At 46.0% G+C, this 19,355-nt stretch overlaps 9 protein-coding genes across 9 annotated transcripts; 5 read left to right on the plus strand and 4 right to left on the minus strand.

Annotated features, from left to right (window-relative positions):
• Nucleotides 1-77: 77 nt before the first annotated feature.
• On the plus strand, nucleotides 78-3,141 carry SERLADRAFT_365750 (uncharacterized protein; the record flags this gene model as incomplete). Its single annotated transcript, XM_007313914.1, has 10 exons — nucleotides 78-187; nucleotides 246-464; nucleotides 536-596; nucleotides 666-1,444; nucleotides 1,518-1,769; nucleotides 1,853-2,153; nucleotides 2,228-2,500; nucleotides 2,558-2,716; nucleotides 2,776-2,898; nucleotides 2,968-3,141. The coding sequence occupies 10 exons, from the start codon at nucleotides 78-80 to the stop codon at nucleotides 3,139-3,141; spliced, it is 2,451 nt and encodes an 816-aa protein (XP_007313976.1).
• SERLADRAFT_457923 (uncharacterized protein) lies at nucleotides 3,120-5,297 on the minus strand (the record flags this gene model as incomplete). The annotated part of the gene is made up of 11 exons (XM_007313915.1): nucleotides 3,120-3,492; nucleotides 3,551-3,695; nucleotides 3,754-3,770; nucleotides 3,833-4,080; nucleotides 4,132-4,152; nucleotides 4,209-4,244; nucleotides 4,309-4,392; nucleotides 4,448-4,567; nucleotides 4,619-4,962; nucleotides 5,022-5,066; nucleotides 5,125-5,297. 11 exons carry the CDS (start codon nucleotides 5,271-5,273, stop codon nucleotides 3,190-3,192), a joined length of 1,512 nt encoding a protein of 503 aa, XP_007313977.1.
• Nucleotides 5,298-6,074: 777 nt separating this feature from the next.
• On the plus strand, nucleotides 6,075-6,659 carry SERLADRAFT_433702 (uncharacterized protein; the record flags this gene model as incomplete). The annotated part of the gene is made up of 5 exons (XM_007313916.1): nucleotides 6,075-6,112; nucleotides 6,165-6,275; nucleotides 6,335-6,343; nucleotides 6,405-6,597; nucleotides 6,651-6,659. 5 exons carry the CDS (start codon nucleotides 6,075-6,077, stop codon nucleotides 6,657-6,659), a joined length of 360 nt encoding a protein of 119 aa, XP_007313978.1.
• An 808-nt stretch (nucleotides 6,660-7,467) lies between these two features.
• SERLADRAFT_457925 (uncharacterized protein) lies at nucleotides 7,468-8,578 on the plus strand (the record flags this gene model as incomplete). Its single annotated transcript, XM_007313917.1, has 6 exons — nucleotides 7,468-7,501; nucleotides 7,525-7,928; nucleotides 7,980-8,114; nucleotides 8,167-8,262; nucleotides 8,314-8,360; nucleotides 8,419-8,578. 5 exons carry the CDS (start codon nucleotides 7,891-7,893, stop codon nucleotides 8,472-8,474), a joined length of 372 nt encoding a protein of 123 aa, XP_007313979.1.
• A 710-nt stretch (nucleotides 8,579-9,288) lies between these two features.
• On the minus strand, nucleotides 9,289-9,804 carry SERLADRAFT_457927 (uncharacterized protein; the record flags this gene model as incomplete). Its single annotated transcript, XM_007313918.1, has 2 exons — nucleotides 9,289-9,376; nucleotides 9,444-9,804. Coding segments are annotated over 2 exons (201 nt in total), but the record flags the coding sequence as incomplete, so codon positions are not given.
• A 1,513-nt stretch (nucleotides 9,805-11,317) lies between these two features.
• Nucleotides 11,318-13,077, minus strand: SERLADRAFT_457930 (uncharacterized protein; the record flags this gene model as incomplete). The annotated part of the gene is made up of 6 exons (XM_007313919.1): nucleotides 11,318-11,344; nucleotides 11,405-12,338; nucleotides 12,401-12,484; nucleotides 12,543-12,578; nucleotides 12,640-12,667; nucleotides 12,738-13,077. 5 exons carry the CDS (start codon nucleotides 12,777-12,779, stop codon nucleotides 11,899-11,901), a joined length of 630 nt encoding a protein of 209 aa, XP_007313981.1.
• On the minus strand, nucleotides 13,032-15,003 carry SERLADRAFT_457933 (uncharacterized protein; the record flags this gene model as incomplete). The annotated part of the gene is made up of 5 exons (XM_007313920.1): nucleotides 13,032-13,345; nucleotides 13,416-13,792; nucleotides 13,850-14,262; nucleotides 14,311-14,638; nucleotides 14,694-15,003. 5 exons carry the CDS (start codon nucleotides 14,962-14,964, stop codon nucleotides 13,202-13,204), a joined length of 1,533 nt encoding a protein of 510 aa, XP_007313982.1.
• A 348-nt stretch (nucleotides 15,004-15,351) lies between these two features.
• On the plus strand, nucleotides 15,352-16,497 carry SERLADRAFT_457941 (uncharacterized protein; the record flags this gene model as incomplete). The annotated part of the gene is made up of 4 exons (XM_007313921.1): nucleotides 15,352-15,508; nucleotides 15,567-15,771; nucleotides 15,826-16,107; nucleotides 16,168-16,497. 4 exons carry the CDS (start codon nucleotides 15,390-15,392, stop codon nucleotides 16,384-16,386), a joined length of 825 nt encoding a protein of 274 aa, XP_007313983.1.
• A 263-nt stretch (nucleotides 16,498-16,760) lies between these two features.
• SERLADRAFT_445537 (uncharacterized protein) lies at nucleotides 16,761-18,274 on the plus strand (the record flags this gene model as incomplete). Its single annotated transcript, XM_007313922.1, has 4 exons — nucleotides 16,761-17,043; nucleotides 17,171-17,226; nucleotides 17,310-17,464; nucleotides 17,551-18,274. The coding sequence occupies 4 exons, from the start codon at nucleotides 16,800-16,802 to the stop codon at nucleotides 18,200-18,202; spliced, it is 1,107 nt and encodes a 368-aa protein (XP_007313984.1).
• Between the last annotated feature and the right edge of the window lie 1,081 nt (nucleotides 18,275-19,355).

Raw genomic sequence — 19,355 nt, forward strand, 5'->3', positions numbered from 1 at the left:
TTTCTTTGGTGAACTCTTGTCCGAGCGTGATCTTTTCTACGATATCCATATCCTTTCTCCACATCCACCACACCACCATGACCGGCAAGGGCCAACACTGCTCCTTCGTCCTCCTCGCCGAATTTGACATTGATAGCGGCGCCCAACTCACATATCAGTTTCCGCAACCCCTTGGGACAGATGAAGGGTATGACCCAGCTCACTATATCTCATTCAGCTTTTGTTTAACAAGTTTTATTCCCCAGGCTACTCGCAAACTTGATGCTTCCTGATGGAGCAGAAAGACATCTAGAAGATTGGACAATCTTCTTCCTAAACCAGACACCATTCAACACCATAGCCCCCGTGCTTGCCCTCGAAACACCAGAACCGAACGGAGACAAACAGAGTCGTGACGGAAGCCAGCCCGAGCTTCTGTATGTCTTGAATTTAGTGAGAACAAAACACGATAAGTCAGTAAGAAGGTACGCGTCCACTTTTAGCTGTCTCACCTCAGCCATGCACTAGCGTATGCAACTAACCATTTCTACTACAGAGGTGCTGTTGTTAAGGCTATGGCCATCTGTACTCGACATCCATTTATCCAGATATTCAAGGTAAGCTATCCCGATTCTACTAATTGACCTTGAAAATAGCTATCTGAGACCCGGATACCCCGTCTCTAGCCAGTTCTTCTTCTTGCACTCGATGACTACTTTTCACATCCGTCTCAAGATTGCCTCGCACGTCTTTTTGATGCCATAAATTTCATGGATATAATGGCTGCGCCTACCTTGACTCGCGCAGAGAAACTCGTGATGCGAGCCACAGAACGGAAGGACATATTCGCAGAGAAGCTTGCACAATATAGGCCGACTATGGATGCTGCCGCAAATTGGTCCAATGGTAGTCGCCCGAAGCAACAACATAAAACAGATTCTTCTCCTAGTTCGCATTCGAGCTTCGAGGAAGGAACCATCCCGCGAAATCGAGAACCCATCGCTAGCAGCCGGGCACGCTCAGGAACTCACAGCAGCTCAAAAAGTATTCCACACAGAAGTGTAACGCCACCTTCTGATACCTCTTTCTCACTCGGAGGAAGCGCAGTGTGGGTTGGAGATGAGAGTGTACTGGATAGTCAAGTTGGGGTCGCTATTGGGGGTGATCCTGGTAGTATCATTTCAGGAGGGAGTAGTACCTTGGCCAGTCGCGGGCGAAAGTCAACTGACGCCTCATCATCCTCATCCCATGCACCACCAGGGAGAGAGAACAACACACACGTTGGGACTATTCCAACCGCTTATGACTCCCATCTTCGTTCTGGCATTTCCAAAGATACCCATTTTTATCAGACTACTATTGTCTACAAAGGACATCAGTTACCCATTAAAATCCCTTTGTCCACTTTCCCAGAGGAAGTGGGAGATGTAAGTTACATCCTCAAACCAATGACTACGCATGGCGTGTTACTGACCCAGGACTCTATCACAGTATTCACTAATCCAGTTAATTCAAACATTTTCCTCCCCCATCGTGAGCGTCTCTGGACCGCTGCACCCACACCTTCATACCAACGGCAGCCTCACTCACCCTATCATTATCTTGTTCAATGCCCTCGTGACCGGTAAACGTGTGCTCTTTTTGGGCCATAATATACCTGCAGGGCAGGTGGCTAGTTATGTCTTGTCTGCGTGTGCCCTTGGCTCAGGGTGTGGAGCTATACTGAGGGGATTTATTGAGCGCGCGTTTCCGTATGCTGGCTTGGCAGGAGGGGAGGAGTGGGAATCAACGTTAGTGCCCAGCTTCATCTGATTCGATATATACTGATATCTGTGTCTGGTGACGATGATTGAACCTTTTATTCATATAACAGCCCAGCCTACATAGCAGGTGTAACAAACCCAATATTTGAGTCGTCAGGTTCTTGGGACCTTCTTATGGATATTGGAACTGGCCGAGTAGTTGTCTCAAAAGATATCCTTACATCGTTCCCACCTACCACTACACCCCCAGCTATTATTCCTCTGGTGACGCGGTCAGGCACAATTAAAGCTGAATCTTCAGTGGGAAGCGAAGACGATATCGCTCGAATAGCTACTAGGGATGGCAAAGAAGCCCAAAAGGCCGACTACTCCGCGAAAGGTGACAGCCTGGACAATATATTTATCGAGGACGTTAGTAGCGACCCTTATTCATTTAAAGATGTCAAAATGGGCAGTTGGCTAAATGTGTTTTGTCTTATCTACAGGTTATTTCTGCCATTACTTATCACTTTGGAGAGAAGCTGGTCCGAATGCGGTTTACAGAGTATATAGCGCGTTTCGTGCGTCTCGCTGCGCGCTACGAGGAGATCGCACTTGGATCAACCCAAGTCAGTTATACCTGTACCCCTTTTAAGGATGGACACCTTGGTAGCGGAATTTTTTTCCCTGATGAGGCGTCTGGTAACAAGGAGCTTGTTTCCAATGCCGCTCGTATAGAGGGCTGGCGCAGAACTCAATCTTACCAGTATTGTGTTGCGGTAAGCGCGTCTGTTTTTGATTGGTGACACTACATTCAATACATTAATACGTTACAGGATTTCAGGAAATCACAATCTACAAATGCTATTCAAGGATTCGACCTTCTACATCAGATGTTTCGACTTCGTCAGGCTAAAAGTATCGCAGACGCTGAGGTAGAACTAATTGTGCGCACGATATCTGAAAACATGCGGTCATATGACCAGGTCGTCGAGGTCAGGAGTCCACCTGCCTTATCTACTCCCGCGATAGTAATGATTAGTTTTATTTGTAGCTTCTGGCTTATGCTCCACCTCACACGGGTGGTCTGCAGCCGCTGAGCTTTTGTCTTTTCCATCAGCAAGAGTCAATACGAGATACGACTGTTGACATATTAGACATGTTACGCCGATACCCTGTAAGTTTCGGATGGTTCTCATTCACCCAAGTCTGACACGGACATGACCCCTCCCTTTTTTTGTCATAGGTCGGAGTTATATTTTTGCAAGCACTCAACCATTTCCAGAGGTACGCTTACGTGCGGCAAGCTCATGCACGAGAGGCTCGAATAATGAAAGAAAATACACTTTTACCTCCTCCGCCAACATTTACATCACGAACGCCTTCAAACCGCAGCGAAAGTAGCCTCGGAGGTGGATAGAATATTATTAACAAGAGTACAAGCTACAGATTATTTGTTTTTATACTTTTATACAATACTACATTCTTGTTGAAGGACCCTCTGGAACCACGACCATGGTTTGAGAAGCTGGCTGAGTGACGAGGAATCTTGATCCGGAGAGGTGAAACGTAAAATTGCACAGACCATGCTAACCATTAGGAAGATAACAGCGATGACAACCCCGGCGTTGAAGAAATGAGACATAAGAAAGATAACGTGAACGGCGAGAAAGCCAAGGCTCCACATGTAGAGGGCATTGGGTAGGCTAAAAATGACTGCGGAAGGAAGGAAGCCATACGTCTTCGACTTTGCATCTCGGAGATAAATTGCCTGAATGGTGATGCATGAGCTGATTGCGCAGCACTGTGAGCTTCGATATTAAACCTACAGCTGTAGACGCGCTAGCCTCCGCGAGGCCTTGGTGTCGTAAAAGAAGTACAGATCCCGATGTGATACTGGCACAACATGCCACTATTGATAAGAGTGCCAGCGTCATGGATGCTCCTGGTACCATGCAAAGTAGGATATCGGCGCTAGAAGATGAGTGTTTAGAGAAATGAGATATTAATTGCAAAACACCGTCAAACTCACATGAGTGCCAAGGAAACCTGCGTGGAACAAAATATCTGCTTTAGTCCACACTTCCCAAATCCTAAAAGGAGTAGCGTACCCGTGACAATGTTGAGCTCCAACCACTCAAACATGCAGATATGACGAGGCACCACTGGTCTACATACACTTGGTTATCGACGAAAAGCTTATTGAGTTTTTCTATATGAAAACTGGGCATGTTCCACAGCATCCAATCGCAAGCAGTGGTCAGCCAGTGATGGTCAGGGGTGTCTGATGGTAGCATGGCTTGTTCTCTATCTAGTTGTGCAACATCCTGACCATAATAGCTGGTAAATCGATGATGACCTAAATGAAAAGTGAGTAATCCGGACATAAAGTGCATATTGTTATACTCACAGATAGCGTTCCATAGGCGTGCTAAAAACAGTTATCAGCGGCAATACTAAATAAATAGCGTTCCTTGAAGCACTTACCCACGAAACAGATAGTGTATCCGTTCAGATTGTGACCTATCAAACGAAAGCGTTGACAAATGAGCTAAGTCGGAAAGAGGCAATCAAACACGGGTCATACCTTGCCTGCTGTTTAATAGCACTAAAAGTTGTGCGCATTGATCTGTGGTATATGGAAAAGTCGAGGAATCGGACGACATGCGGTCTTTGAATGGATTGTTTCAGTTGAATGAAAACCAACTGGATAGCAGTCACCTTACCGGCTTGACCGTGTGAAAAAACATCAATGATACTATCAACGATTTCTTTTGGTAGACGAGATTCCAAGTGCATGGGGAAGAATTCAACATGTGTCCAATATAGTTTCTCCAGTGCTAGATCTGAAGAGAAGTAAGCAAAAAATTTAGTTCAGATAATTTGTAAAAACAAACTCAGGTGCGAAGCTGAGACTACTGGATCCATATCCAGTGACTCGGTGTCCATCTTGTCAATCCAAAATTCTGTGCGAGATGCATGGTCCACGAAATAATAGCTGCATGAGTTCTCTTGGGTATCTTCTAGTTGAAGGAAAAGCTCCGCAGAGTCTGGCAGCTCTATGTTTCTTTGCCACAGAGTGTCCTCTATCCATTTCACGCAGAATGATACAGCCGTAGCTACATGCGGGTCGTCCATGTTTTCTTCGGTCACGACGCGGAGTTTCAAGCCATCACAATAATAATATCGCTGTCCTTCGGGGTGAATAAACGATGACCAAGTGGGGGGTAATGAGGCAGTCCTAGAATGCAGTTTCAATAAGCCACCTAGAAAAGACTTTGGCAAAGGATCAATAGTTACTTGGTTGAGAGGCCCGGGGTTACAGTGGTATGACTAGGTTCCACACTGTGAAGCAACATGTTTTTCAGCATAGGAAAAAGGTTATATCAATCATCGAACGCACGTTTCCGTTTTCGCATACCTCCCAGTGCACAAAGAAGTAGTCGGATTAAGCTTCAAGTAACACGTGTTTGTGTCTGGACAAGTAAGGACTCTGGGGGATGTACTGATAGAAATATCCGAGTCAGATTTTGTCTGGAGGTCCTGCGACATTGTAAGTTAGAAAGCGTCGATGCCAGTGGAAGACTTGCGTACTTATATTATATATACCGCCATAGTCCCATTATGCACGGCTGTTGTACGCACATGGTCGTAGAATTGAAAGACCGATTTCGATCGGCAGTGCAGTGATTCAGTGGAACACTGAAACACAGCCTATATTAGCTATAGCCGCCGCGGCAGGTTCTTAATACACACCGTGTCGGAACGATGTGGAGAACAACACAGCGCCTTCTGGAATACGATTCACCGCCTTTTTACGGTGATTCGATATAGTATCCTATAAGCAGACCGTTCACAACTGTTCCGGCCCTACGAGACGTTACATACTCGGTGCTCACAGGTTTGACGTGTAAAGAAATGCGGGACGAGACAACCACCTCTTAATTCTTCAATCCGAGATGGGTTTGAAAGGTGCATAATTCATCGGAAAAGATCCACCTTGAGAGATATACTATGAGTACTTGCAATGTACCTTTTTGAACTGTCACTAGCAAATAGTTAAATGGCCGCATTCGACAACCTGTCGGGTAGGGAAATAACATTCCTTATTAGACCTTTCAAGAATCTCATTCAAAACAAACTACATGCTGTCATATCCCTATCGCTCAAGCGCCTCAGGAAGCAACACTTGAGAAATCTCTTCCCAATGAAAGGCGCCAGAAAATTTGATCGAGGAGCGTCAAGTGGAGGAGCACCAGATGCATACAGCAGCGCTACTCTCTGCTTATCTTTACCATCCTATAAGATGCCTGCCAACCAACGCTTACCATCACTATCACCTACTCTCCTAGGATGACGCCATCTATAGAGCCAGAGGCTACCCCTTCCAGGTACTTTGGCTCAAATTGCAGCTTCTCCACAGTGGACTCACTGCTAGTATAGGTCCGAAATGGATCTTGCTGTAGAACCAAACAGTGACATTCACAGTGACGACCAAGCATCCAACGATTCCGGCACAGACACCGACTATAGTAATGGACGTAGTTCTCGCTCGTGAGCTATTTACGATGCTTACTGTTTTTTGCAATCTAAGTACTCGGAAAACCTGCTAGGGCTCAGGGGTTTGTATATTCCCCCCATCTTTTTTATAGAGCATTGCCTCTGAATTTCGCCCGAAAATAGCCATGAATTTCGCCGTCGTGGACCACCAACGTCTCAAAAGAGTACAGCTCCTGACTTGGAAGTCGAAGGCAAAGACAAGGCAAAGGACAAAAATATGTGCGTTGAATCAAGTACCATCAAGGTCGGTGTACAGTCTGATCACTCGCATTCTTGGCAGCCGTTCCACACAGACCCAAACAAACAAGAACGCCGGGTACGTTTTTATTTGTCGAATATAGGCTTCCAGCGCTCACTGGGCCATATCAGAAAAACTGATACGACTGATAAGAAACAGAATAGATATCCTCTACACGATCCTCCAAGCAAAAAATGACGTCGACGATGTTACTCTGGGGATGTCTTCCAACCAAAGGTGTATTCATAGCAAGCTAAAGGTTGTTGTAGTTGAGTGTTTATCAAGAGTAGCATCAGATTTTGTTTGTCAACCGTGACCGCCAGTTTGGTATGAATATTAACTACTAGCAGCTTGTGTACAATACATGCATCCTATGTCCTTGCTCCCGGCCTTTGTTTTCTTATACCTAGTCCGTAAATCAAAGATCAGTGAGTTTGTCTGAGGGGGAAATGGACTTGATGCATAACAGTCGCTGAGAATAAAAGTAGAATGATATATTTCCTATACTGTCGTTAACCGTCAGCTCAGATGGGGGCGGGGGGGGGCTATTCGGACGTCACAGAGGTCACACAAGCCGAGTTAGAGCTCCGCTCGGCACTATCACTGTTTGAACATGATTTTGAGTGTGGCGCACCTGAACTTTTTGAGACTGAGATTGCAGTACCTTACCCATCCGAACTGACGGTTAACGACAGTAGTTAAATACAAAGTGCAGATGGGCATAGGTACAGGTTTTTTCGATAATCAGCTGTCCTCAATTGATGTGTGAGATCAACATGCCGTTGGGGGAGTTTATCGACGTTTATCATTGGCAATGTCCTTCCATTTCCATAGCGCTCACAATCACTTGCAGTAACTTCCCCACCCTACCTGAGCAGTACGCGTCTGATGTCATGCATCGTTTAGCAGTTCTAGTAACATTGTGTTCTTTGTGATATGCACTACCATGCGATAAAGCATTGATATGGCTACTGTAAAGTTCATGGGAACGCGACTGGCGATGCTGGAAAGAATAACCAATGCAAAGACAAAGAAAACCATACTGGATAGTGGATAGGGGTTACATGTGTGCATTGACGCTCAGCGTCGTCCACCGATGCGGATCCAGTATGCGTCTATGAGTGATTGACTGGAGTAGTAGCCTGGTATAAGCTCAGGGTTCTTCCTTCCAGAATAAGGACATACTTATCATGAAGCGCCTGATAATCATTGCTCAAGCGCTCAAGCGCCTAAGAAGCATGTCCAAGTTGGGAACAGATCAACTACAGGCGCCAGGAGGCTTTAATTCGGAACGCGCCAGTTTCTCCTTATCACATCTTATAAGATGCTTTCCCTGCAGCGCCAAAGCAAACCAACACCTACTCTCATTGTATGATGTCTTCCCAAAAACCAGAAGGAGCTGCCTCTAGGTACTCTGCCCCCAATTTCAGCTAAACCGTGATCAGCTCACTTTAGTTCAGGTCCATTACGGACGTTTCTAAAGAACAAAAATTGAAACGTAGTGGCAGTGGCAGTGGCAGTGACGACCAAACATCCGGTTCCGACTTAGAATCAGACTCGTTTGGCTCCTGTAGCGATCGAGCACAAACCAGCCGGTGAGGAAATTTTTGATGTGGGCTTGCCTCAGAAATTCAAGCCCGATAATAGCAACGCCTATCGTCGTCGTGGTCCAAACAATAGAACAAAGGCAGCTGCACCAAAGCCACCTGCACCAAAGCCACCCAACAAAGGGAAGCAAGAGAGGTGCGTTAGCTCAACTTTCGTTCAGAATTCATATTATATGAAGCTCGATGCAGCTCTGCCCCACAGCCACAGACCCCAGCAGTCCAACCAGGCACCCCGTGCGTCCTTATTTATGACATTTAAACTTTCAGCACTCACTGGCTGCATCGAAAAAAGTAGTAAGAAACGGAGGACATACTCTACATTCAATCCTAAAACTTGAGTCATCATGATATTTTTTGGGAATTTGTGTACGACCAAAGATCGATTCGATGCAGTGTACTTATAATTGTTGTACTCGAGTTTTTATTTAAGAGGAGAGTTGAGGCTATATCTTGAATTTTGTTTGCTGAGATCTGAGATTCCATTTTCGTGCGAAGATTATGCATTCAGCGCCAAAACTTTTTGGGCGCTCTTCAAGTTGCAGTACAATGGATGGATCCTAGGCCTTTGTTTTGATTCTTTCATACAATTCATCGTGTCAATCAAGTATCAGCGAGCCTACTTGAGAAAATATTTGAATCGTTTCCATGGCAAAAGGTGCCTTAGTAAGTTAGCACAACAGCCGCAGCAAACCAAAAGTGTGTTTAGTAGTCCTTAGAAGGAATCCCCACAAATACATTTACCATAGTTACACTCAAGGCATAGACATGGATAAGTATGGCACCTTTTTGATAGACAATTTTCCTCCTATTGATACGGGTTTATCACTGGCAATGTCGTTCCATTTTCATAGCCCAACACTCCGCCGAAAATGCAAGGACGAAGGAAACCATACTGGACAAGGAATAGGGGTTACACGTGTGCGTCAATCAGTGTGCAGGCATTGTACGTACCTCTGGCATAGGAAAGGCTCCATATTACAGCAGATACCTCTGGCCTGAGTCCGTGTCTCGGATATGATAAACAGCATACTCAGGCTGAGATTTGTATTACACCTGTGAGGTGAGGTCACACTGCTGTGAAAACACGCACCTTGTCCCAAAGGAATGATTGCGCACCAACAATTAATCCAGGATAATGCCAAACGTGCTACAATAGGTAAGGAACATTGAGCTAGATAATGTCCGTCGTAGCTACCCCCATTGCCGATACTTTGAATAGCCAAAACTCCCACATTGGCAGTATTGTAGCCTACTATTGTCACCATAAGATGTGAGATGCCAAAGTTTTGAATGGGTTCCTTGTGAACATGAACATACCAATAAGTTGCAATTCTGAGATTCAATGCTGAATTTCCCCCTCGCGAGGACCAGTCCGGTAACCTGGACTAGTTGGCATGAGCGAAGCCATATAAAGCTCATTGCAGTGTCCATACACGCTCATAAGGTGTGCACCAATAGGGGAAAAAATACTGTTGTAATCGCGGAATGCTTCTATGATTGTGAACACTTTGGCCACAGCACAGCCGGGCATCCCTGACGCCCATGGAAATCGAGGAACTCGCGATGGACTAATGGCAAAATGTCGTCGGAAAAACTTCAAAATAGCTCAGCTACAAGGTGAAAAGAATATGGAAAACTGACATGATTCGACTGAATAGAATTATCACGCATTAGAGACAATTAAAGGAGGTCATGACAATTACCTTGTATTTCAGTTGCAATTTTACATACAAACACTGCCGCATTGCATCATATTCAGCGGTCGTCAAAGAATCTGTTGTCAAAAGTCAGAATTACAATGTAATTTTATTTCACCTCCATTCCTACTCTCATCCCAGGGAGTTTCACGGTAATAAGGCTTTTGTGTCATAGCCTGCAAGTGAGAACCTGATTTCGAAAGAAAAGTGGGTAACTCAGGCTACAGACGCTGGTGCGTTGGTGAGACAGTGATGCCGATGCCTTTGCCCTTGTAAGACAGCCCCAGCATCGAAATCCATAAAGCAAAAAATCACAAGTGTTGGTGTTGACTGATTAATAACCACAGGTGTTCTTGCCCCCCGAGCGATGTCTGATCAGCTCGCTCAGCCGCTGAGCGCCTTCAAATGTTGTAGCAGCTTTTCTGGAAAAGATCCGCACCGCTTTCTAAAAATAGTTGCAGACACTACACCACGCTGGTATTAGTTTAATCATGATGAGTCCTTTCCCATAATAAAGTTCAGGCCTCAGACTATTCCATCCGAAGTGTATAGGTTCGTGGTACAATAGAACGAAACCGATAAAAATGTGCACTGCCCTCAGTTTTGTAGATCTTTCTAACCTGCGAATGCCGTGGTCATATCGCCGGAACCTAGTCCACGGTGTTCAAAATCAACAGCATACGTACTGAGGTACGTCGGTTGAGAGGCCTTGTGGGATCATACATTTTGGTGTAGCTATCATAAAACGCCGATTGGTAGGCAGAAAAGTTGGCCCGAGCTATGCTGCAGTGTCAGACCTGGATGGCCATGTACTTGATATACAACAAGTAGTCTTGGGGATACTGAGAGCTGTGGTTATCATTCATATAGAACAACAACTCTGTGAGACATCCAAAGATTCTAAACCATCATCACCTGATGGGCTACCAGCAATGAGTGCGGCTGCAATCGGAACAGTGGCCCACATGCATGGGAAAAATCGATGCATTTGTGAGTAGACTCAAGCGACCTGATTGCTGTGTGGATCATGTCCTCTGCCACACTGATTATATTTGGATGGATTGGATTGTTGGACACGCGGCGAAGGTTTTCTAGAAGCAATATCGTCTGTGAATGAGGATAGATTGAAATATGTTCTCTTGATGGATCGAAAGCTCCCCGATTTCGGAGGGCCTAGTAGAAAAGTCTATAGAACAACTCACTTCTTGATGTGTATGTTTATAGGTGAAGCTGAACAAAAACCGCTCAAAACACTGTGCAACCTGCGACGTTTTGACGAACACTTGAAAATGATTTTTGCTAGTTGCTAGAGAGTTGAAACCTTGAGACCTTGTGCAATCCAAGTTGGGAAAAGTACGGCTTGATATCTTGCTGTGTGTATACACAGTGCAAAATGAGTATTTTCGTGGTCTCGTTAAGTCATCATCCAATTAATTTTGGATCACTGATGACATGGGAAATGAATCTTTGGGGTTTGATAAGCTTGTTGATCGACAGAAACTTCTGAGATATCTATCACACCTGGAGGGGTAATTAAACCAGATGAATGGTCACACTTGTAGTAGAAAAGTTTAAACTTACATTTTTTGTACAACACTAGCCCAACTTTGTGGCAAATCAATAATAGTATATCTATCCTAGTTGCAAGTGAAGTGCACGCACGACGCGCGTCAGTATCTGATTATGCCGGTCGGATACCATCATGTAGAGAGGGCTATGTGAAACATGGATGGCTCATGCCTAAAGACTGCCTTTGGATGTCGCATTGGTGGGACCATTGCCGGCTGTGCCCTGTCAAACCTGCCAACTTGAATTGTGTCTTAAGATTTCAACTAGTGACCGGACTCGGCCCGTGACAGGTGACCGATATTACCGGAGTTACAGTACTCGCGGTCGGTGCAGCCAGTGATTGCCACGTCGACGGCTTGACACCATGAGTAGGTCAAGCTTACTAGCCACTCTTGTAAAAAGAAAAAAAAAGGCTGTTAATAATCAGAAGTATACATTCTTGCCGATGACGCCCCGTCAGCTAGCTTTCCAGAAATAAATGTATAACACATAATGGGGACCAGTTTTTATCTAGCACGACTTTTCGGCACCCAAGGCTGGGGCTCGTCCGAGGTTGCATGATGTCTTGGTCTTGACACGCCTTCCGTACCTTTCATATGCTCCTTGGCGTTTCCGGGGGCACGGGGAGGATTTACACGGGTTGGCTCCTGTGAAACTGGGTCTAAGCGTCCCAGTCCTTCCGGAATTTCGGTGCGGCTCCTTGAATCTTCAAGGTGAGGTAGGGTAGGGGGATCCTCTGGACCTATGGCAGTCCTTGCGCGCTCATCCCGATCCTTAGCTTCTAGTATAGCAGCATTCAGGACTACACGTTGCTGGCGTGCTAAGTCAAAGTGGAGTTCCTCGAGTCCAGAAGCGTCAAGACAAGTGCATTCGTCATCGAAACCTAATCTTACCTCTATGGTTGGAGGGTTAGGGCGAGTGTGCGTTAACCACGTTGACCACTGCACTGTGACGCAATTCTACATTAGATGTGAAAGGGTTTTCAGGACTGATGTCATGCCCATATACCTGGTAGTCGCCTCCCTCCACCTATGTAATGCCACATATCGTCCGGATTTCTGTATTTTACCGAACGTTTTGTCCTCAGTGGATCTGTTATCATTGTAATCAACCAACCGCTGCTCGGCACAGGTCTACAATGAAAGAATACCATCTGTCGAGCTAGGGCGCTCGTAAAATTTATTTCCTGAAGTGACATGTGCTTGATTTGCGGGGGACAGAAATAAAGAAGCGCAAATGGCGCTAACCTTCCAAGTCTTTCCCTACAAAACGAGCCTATGCCATTGACAGAGCATGCATTGGTTAGAACTCAACACCGGTAGTGATTCGGGTTTGGGGGGCTTACCCCAGTTCCTATACGCTGCCAGAGACGCGCGAACAGCGACATCGATAAGAGATCTAGTGAAAATACTTGGCCGGTGATGCAGAGCGGATACTGGTTTCGGCGCTATCTTTGCGCTTGAAATGCAATGTCAGCTTCAGGATTTGCGAAACAGCAGAGAGAACGGAGCAGTTACGCGGAGCATGTCTTCGCCCGCTGTCGTTAAAAAATGTGCACCGCGAGACCGAAAGCACGTGACATAAACCTCACTGCGTTCCGAACGGAACGGATGAGAGTTAAAGCTACAGTGACTGTCGGAAAGGAAGACTAGTCAGTATACGCAGTGTGACAGTCGGACATCAGTAAATAGTAATCTTAGGAAGGCTGGTCTTCAAATTTCTACATGAAAATACATCGACGCCATGGAGTTTGGAGCATGTGGTGATCACCTTTCTAGAATATGGAAGAAGTATCTCACAGGACAGCAATCAGTATCCTTCACCCAGGCCAGCAGGATCGTCATCATCTAAATCGCCCTCTTGTATTTCCTTAGCCAATTCCTTCTCCCGCTCTCTAGCTCCCTCCGCAGCTGCTAGCTCCTTCCGATGAGCGTTAAGTGGATAGCGCATAGCCTAGTAGTAGTAGTTAGCGGTTTATCAGTGTCACGATAGAGCAAGGGCGAAGAAACGCTGCGGAACTTACCTTCACACTTTGGTTATGCAGTTCAAGGCAGTATCCAATCCGCCTGGAGAAAATTTCGCTAACTTCGGGACCGTATCCGTCTTTTTGGCTGCCACATTCCATCCATCCCTGTTGGTGAACGATCCTGCCCTCAATTACTCCATCTCGTATAGCTTTACCAACGATATACTCGGCATCCTCTTCGGAGTCGAGGTGGAGCTTCAAGCAAATGTCTCGAAGCGATATACGGGAGTATGACAAGGACAGTCGTCGGATCCCAGTCTTGATTACGTTTTGTCGGAGACGCACAATTAGGGTGTACGTTTTATCAGCTTCAAATTGAGACGCATGCTTATTGAGCGTGGACTGGAATTGCGAAAGTGATCCGGTGCGGACAGCTGTAATGAACCAGAAGACATTGTAGTGAATTTCTAGAATTTCAAGTAAGTACTAACCTTTCACAATCTCGAAATATGCGTTCAGGGCTTTCTCGAGCACAGGATGCCTAAAAATGCTTCTATCAGGAATGTCCCCCATGAGGAGTTCCACTAGAACGAAAAATTTGTGCATTGCTTGATAGAAGCCTGGAGCAGTCTTCGCTGGTGGTGCACGTCTGATTGCCTGTTGTAGGTTAGTGTGGGCTGCAGTGTAGTTCAACTGCACGACTTTGATCCGACCAAGGTAATAGTGATAACGGGCATACTGCGAATTGGGTGCAGAGACTGGGAATGTCGTTTTTGAGACTAGTTTATCCGCTTGGTCGTAAAGGTTATAGTGCACGTAATTGCGCAGGAGCCGATTGATCAAAGAGGCTTGCGTGTCGTCGTCGTGGCGCAGAGATGCAGTGCGTTGAGCGGCAAGGAACAACCTAGGCTTTTTATGAGACTTTGCGTGCACAAGAAACTTGTTAACTTACGGTCTAGCATCCGCTAACTCACCACCCAACTCATACGACCTCTCGACTGCAAACCAGATTTTGGCTGCGATGGGATCCATACTTCGACGGTTAAGAGCTTGCATCTTCTCTACACTTTCCAGAGAAAGCTCTATCGATTTACCATACGTGCTCGGAGACGTATGGAGATGGTGAATGATGAGGAGACGGATATACATCTCAGCTTCATGTACAGGGTCGACGGTGGGCTTCGGGGGCTGAGGTGCTGCACTGGTATCGATGTCCATAGAAATATCTGCTACAGTGGTAACAGGAATCCAGGCAAGTAAGGTTGCCTTTACTGGTGAATCTAGAGTACGAGAACGAATGAAACATAGGACAGTATGTGAAGCCACACGCCATACCTTTTGGATAGATTTCCTCGATAGCATCGCATAATACTTTATCTGTTACGCGCTTGCGAAGTGTCATCAACGAGCGCAAAACGCGATGGGTGAATCGTGGTTCCAGAGTAGAGACTGCCTTCTCGATGAGGGTAACATTGAACTTGATTTCTGCAGTTGGGGAAAGGGGTACTGGTTTGATCTCTTCCTTCTTCTCTGCTTTGTTGTCTTTCTTTTCGTCTTTCTTGTCCTCCTTCTTTTCTTCTGCTGGTTTCATTTCGACGTCAGTCATATTGGGCAGATAGTCACTCAAGTAAATGGTCGGTGACGCGTCTATGCAAGACCGCGTTGTGCAGGACCTTTCAGACTCCGAGTGCACCGAAATAAGAATTACCTCATTGGGCGCCGACATCAACGACTCCATAGCTCAGTGGTAGAGCATACGATTGCAGATCGTGCGGTCCCGTGTTCGAACCACGGTGGGGTCTCATTTTTTAATATTTTGCCTACTGGCTTGGCTTGTATGCAGTTGCATTTTGGCTATTTATTCCGCCATGTTTTCTCTCTCTCTCTCTTTTTTTTTTTTTGTTAATTCGAATCGAACAATTTGTGTTATATAGTTGGGTGGGATTCTGAAACGCCGCTGAGGTTGACACGTCGCCAGCAGTCGCGTAACGCTGGCTTCGCGCAGCCACAACTGTTTCTCTGTACTTCACCATGTTCGTGATATTCTCATGGCTGCTGCTTGCAGCTTCAGTTCAGGCTGCAAAACTGACTCTTCAGTCCCCTCGTTTCACAATTTCATCTTCCAATGCGACTACACTCCGAACTGAGACGTGAGTACAGCAGATTACAGTGTCACATACCAATTGTAGGATACTCAGCTTCTGTTAGGTTTACCACAACTCAAAAACCCGAGCCTTTGACGCTCTCATCATCTGATACTTTCAAACTTACCTTCCAAATAACAGAGGAGGGCGAGGGCGGAAAAGGTGTCCAGCCTCATCAGACTTTCCTTAGGTTTTACGATGGGGTATCAGGAGAAGAAGGTATTCAGCCCATACGAGTAACTCCTGGCGGCAAGGCAAAGTTCGAGCTCGTGAGTACCTAAATAAGTGCGCTGTCTTACACCAACTTTAACGAAGCGTGGTAGAACATGGCACGCCCGCCCGCCTCCATCCCGCCTACCACGACCGACCCGTTGAAAGTTACTCTGATTCTGGGCTCTTTCGTCCATGAACCTGTGAAATATGAGCTATTCGATCTTTACATTCCTGCTTCGCAGCCCCCGCCACAACATGCGGACGAGGTGTTTTTCCATACCCGCCCCGTCATAGAGCACACTTTCCATCCGGAACAAAAACTTCCTCCCACTATGATTTCCGCTGTCTTTGCGTGCCTAGTGCTCTCTCCGTGGGTTGTTTTACTCGGTCTGGTAAGATATTCACAACCCGGTATATTGCTCTGTTGTCTAACTACTTCCCTCCCCATCTAGTGGGCAAAAGTCAGCCCGAGCGTTCCTCACTTGTTCTCTCCGAGTGTTGTTCCCTTTACCACCTTGCTTGGCGCATTTGAACTTTTGCTATTCTGGTACTGGGTCGAGCTCAATTTGGGACAGGTCTTGTTATACGGCAGTCTGCTTGCAGTCCCCACTGTCTTTGCTGGGAAGCAGGCTTTGGCTAAAACTGGTGAATGGAGGCAGGGTCGAAGCTAGATTGTTGCATAAAGGTGCTAGAAAAAAAATTGTTGGCATTTTTCCCTCTTTGTCTCTTTTATGGCACGGAAATGTGATGAATTCTGAAGCTGTGTGTACGAGGTCAAATGCATGAAGTCACCATACTCAAGCATGTAGAAACTTGAGTAAGGGGCTTCAAAGAGATTGATAACTGGCATCATTTTACAGCTTAGAAAGCCAAGAATCGAATAGTGCTGTCTCAGTTATCAGGATAAATATCCTATCCAACAAAATAAACTGTACACCTTGATTTGTAAGGAATTCGAATTGAATAAGTTTTCCGTACATTTTGACTTGTGCCCGCTTAATTGTCGGAGTAAGTACTAGGTTGCAGGTTATACATTGGATCTGACAGGTCGTCTCGACATTTCACCCAAGTAAGAGCCAAAGACATGCCCAAGATCAGCCTTCCTCCATTACCGTTATCTGGTCTCTTCGCAATCGCCAAACCTTCGGGGCCAACATCCATGTCTGTGATCAACGATGTCAAGCAGCTTGTATGTAACTCGCGCCTCTTCGTCGAAGCTTCCAAGCTTGAAGAGAAGCGAAGGACGCCAAAGAGAGGGAGAAGGGCACGGGAAGTGGTCAAAATCGGCCAGGGAGGGACGCTCGATCCACTTGCAGACGGTGTGCTGGGTAAGATCTGTTCCGATTATGTTGTTCCAGTCTTTCATTGCTTTCATATTTTACGCGATCGCATTTCATGAACCGAATCTTGTCTACTCGTTGTATTTTCATCTGACTCGAAGTTGTGGATTGGTAGTGGTCGGAGTGGGGAAAGGAACTAAAAAACTGGGCGACTTCTTAGATTGTATCAAGGTAAGCACACAAATCCTTGTCAGTTTCTCCAATCAACTCTTACTATTGTATGTTTACTTCATCAAACACTCACATTACCATAGGAATACAAAACTACGGTATTGCTAGGTTGCGAAACAGACACATATGACAGCGAAGGCGTCCGTGTCCGCGTCGCTCCATGGCGTCATGTCACCAAAGAAGCGGTCGAGGAGCAGCTCGTCAATTTCAGAGGTGAGATATACCAGACACCTCCTATGTAAGCATCCTTCACCCTCTTTTTATTCTTATAACTTGTACCTTACTTTCCTCCACGTTAAACCCAGTGCTAACATTCCCCTACAGCTTCTCTGCCCTCAAGATGGATGGTAAACCTCTCTACGAATACGCGCGAAAGGGAATCCCACTCCCTCGACCCATTGAAAAGCGAAAAGTGACGGTACATTCACTCACACTCACAGACTGGAAAGGACCCAACCACGAGTTCACTTGGCCTGAGAAGCAGTTCACGGACAAAGAAAGAGAGGCGATGGAGAAAGCCCTGCGGAGTGTTCAGGAGGACGTTGTCATTCGAAATGATCCCGAGCCCACATCTGAGCCTAAAGATGGACTCGAACCAGAGCGTGAGACCACTCTGGGTGATGGGCTGGATAGAGCAAGTGAGGAAGAGCAAGCTCAGAAACAGACGCAGACGCCTTCTGCTTTTGTCCTTACCATGCGTGTTTCAGGCGGGACATATGTCCGGTCCATAGTTCACGATTTGGGGCATGCACTTGGCTCAGCTGCTCACGTTGTCACCCTCACCCGATCGCGTCAGAGTCGATTTGCTCTCTCACCAGACGAAGAGGCGGACGGTGCAAAAGGCTGCATTGCGTGGGAGGTGTTCACGAAAGCGGCGGAGGACGAGGGCGCCGAGGATGCAGATGGGCTAAAGGAGTGGGAGAGGGCAGTGCTCGATAAATTTGAGATTATAGATGAGAATGGTAATAAAAGCTAACCTTCTTGGTGAACGGGTCGACGCTGTCATAGCCCCTACTATCAATGCTAGTGGATTGGAAAGCCTCCTTCTGGCAAGGTATCATGGTTTTGTTCATGTCAAACTCTTCGCATGTTATCTTCTCCATTCATTCCAGAAATTGACTGCAAGGGGTTCACTGCCGAAGGGAGTGGATATATTCATCTTTGAGTGTTACAGTTGTAGATGAGCAAACACCACTAATTTTAAAACTGGACAATGTGAATTTTTTGCAGTCTTCCCCTTCATTGCTATCCTGTCAGAACTGTGACCTTTAACTATCGTATATATGTAGTACATAATATGTAGGGATGGCAAATTTCTGTTCTGTTCTCAGACGCTTTTGTCCGAACCCCGAACTGAACTTTGATTTAAAAGGGTTGAACCGGACTGAACCTGGACTGAACCAACCAGTTTGAACCCCCAAACTGGTTAAAGCGCCTGCACTTGCCATATATAGCAAGTGCAGAATGGACAGTGGTGGTGGTGTGGTGTGGGGAGGTGGAAGCTTGAGTGTAACGGATGTGACGCTGGTCACATAGCCTCGCTTGTCTCAGAACCTAGTCTTCGTCAATTTCCCACTCTCCCTTCGCATACATAGCTAGATCCACTATCTGATAAAATTGGATATTGACCAGACCAGGGATTGAACCTGGAACCTTCTGGATACATGCCAGCTGCTCTACCAATTGAGCTATATGGCCAAGGTTATACAATGTAGGATCTTAAACATGACATGCAACCACGGACGTCTTACACAGAATAGCTGCTGCATACTGGGCTGGCTTACAAATCAGAGGTATTATCCTATGGAGTATTGGTATGTCAGAGTATATTCTAACACTATCCTTTACGGTCAACTCAGCTATCCCTAGGAATAAGTCATTCATTTAGTTTCTTTAGTTATTTAATAATCAAATTATGGACCTCTTAGCTAACCTACCTACAGTATATAAGGACCTCGTACTCATAGTAGGAGAGCAGCATTTTCAGAATCAATAGTAGACTTAACACTGTGAATTCAGATCGCTCGAGAGCTCTCTCATTTTCCCCCTACTACTTGTGTGACATTCCCCGTGATCGTTACATTGAGGGAGCACTCAAACAATGCATTGACACATTGTCTGGACCCTCC

Source organism: Serpula lacrymans, assembly GCF_000218685.1.
Source record: "Serpula lacrymans var. lacrymans S7.9 unplaced genomic scaffold SERLAscaffold_2, whole genome shotgun sequence".
In the NCBI taxonomy this organism is placed as follows: Eukaryota; Fungi; Basidiomycota; class Agaricomycetes; order Boletales; family Serpulaceae; genus Serpula; species Serpula lacrymans.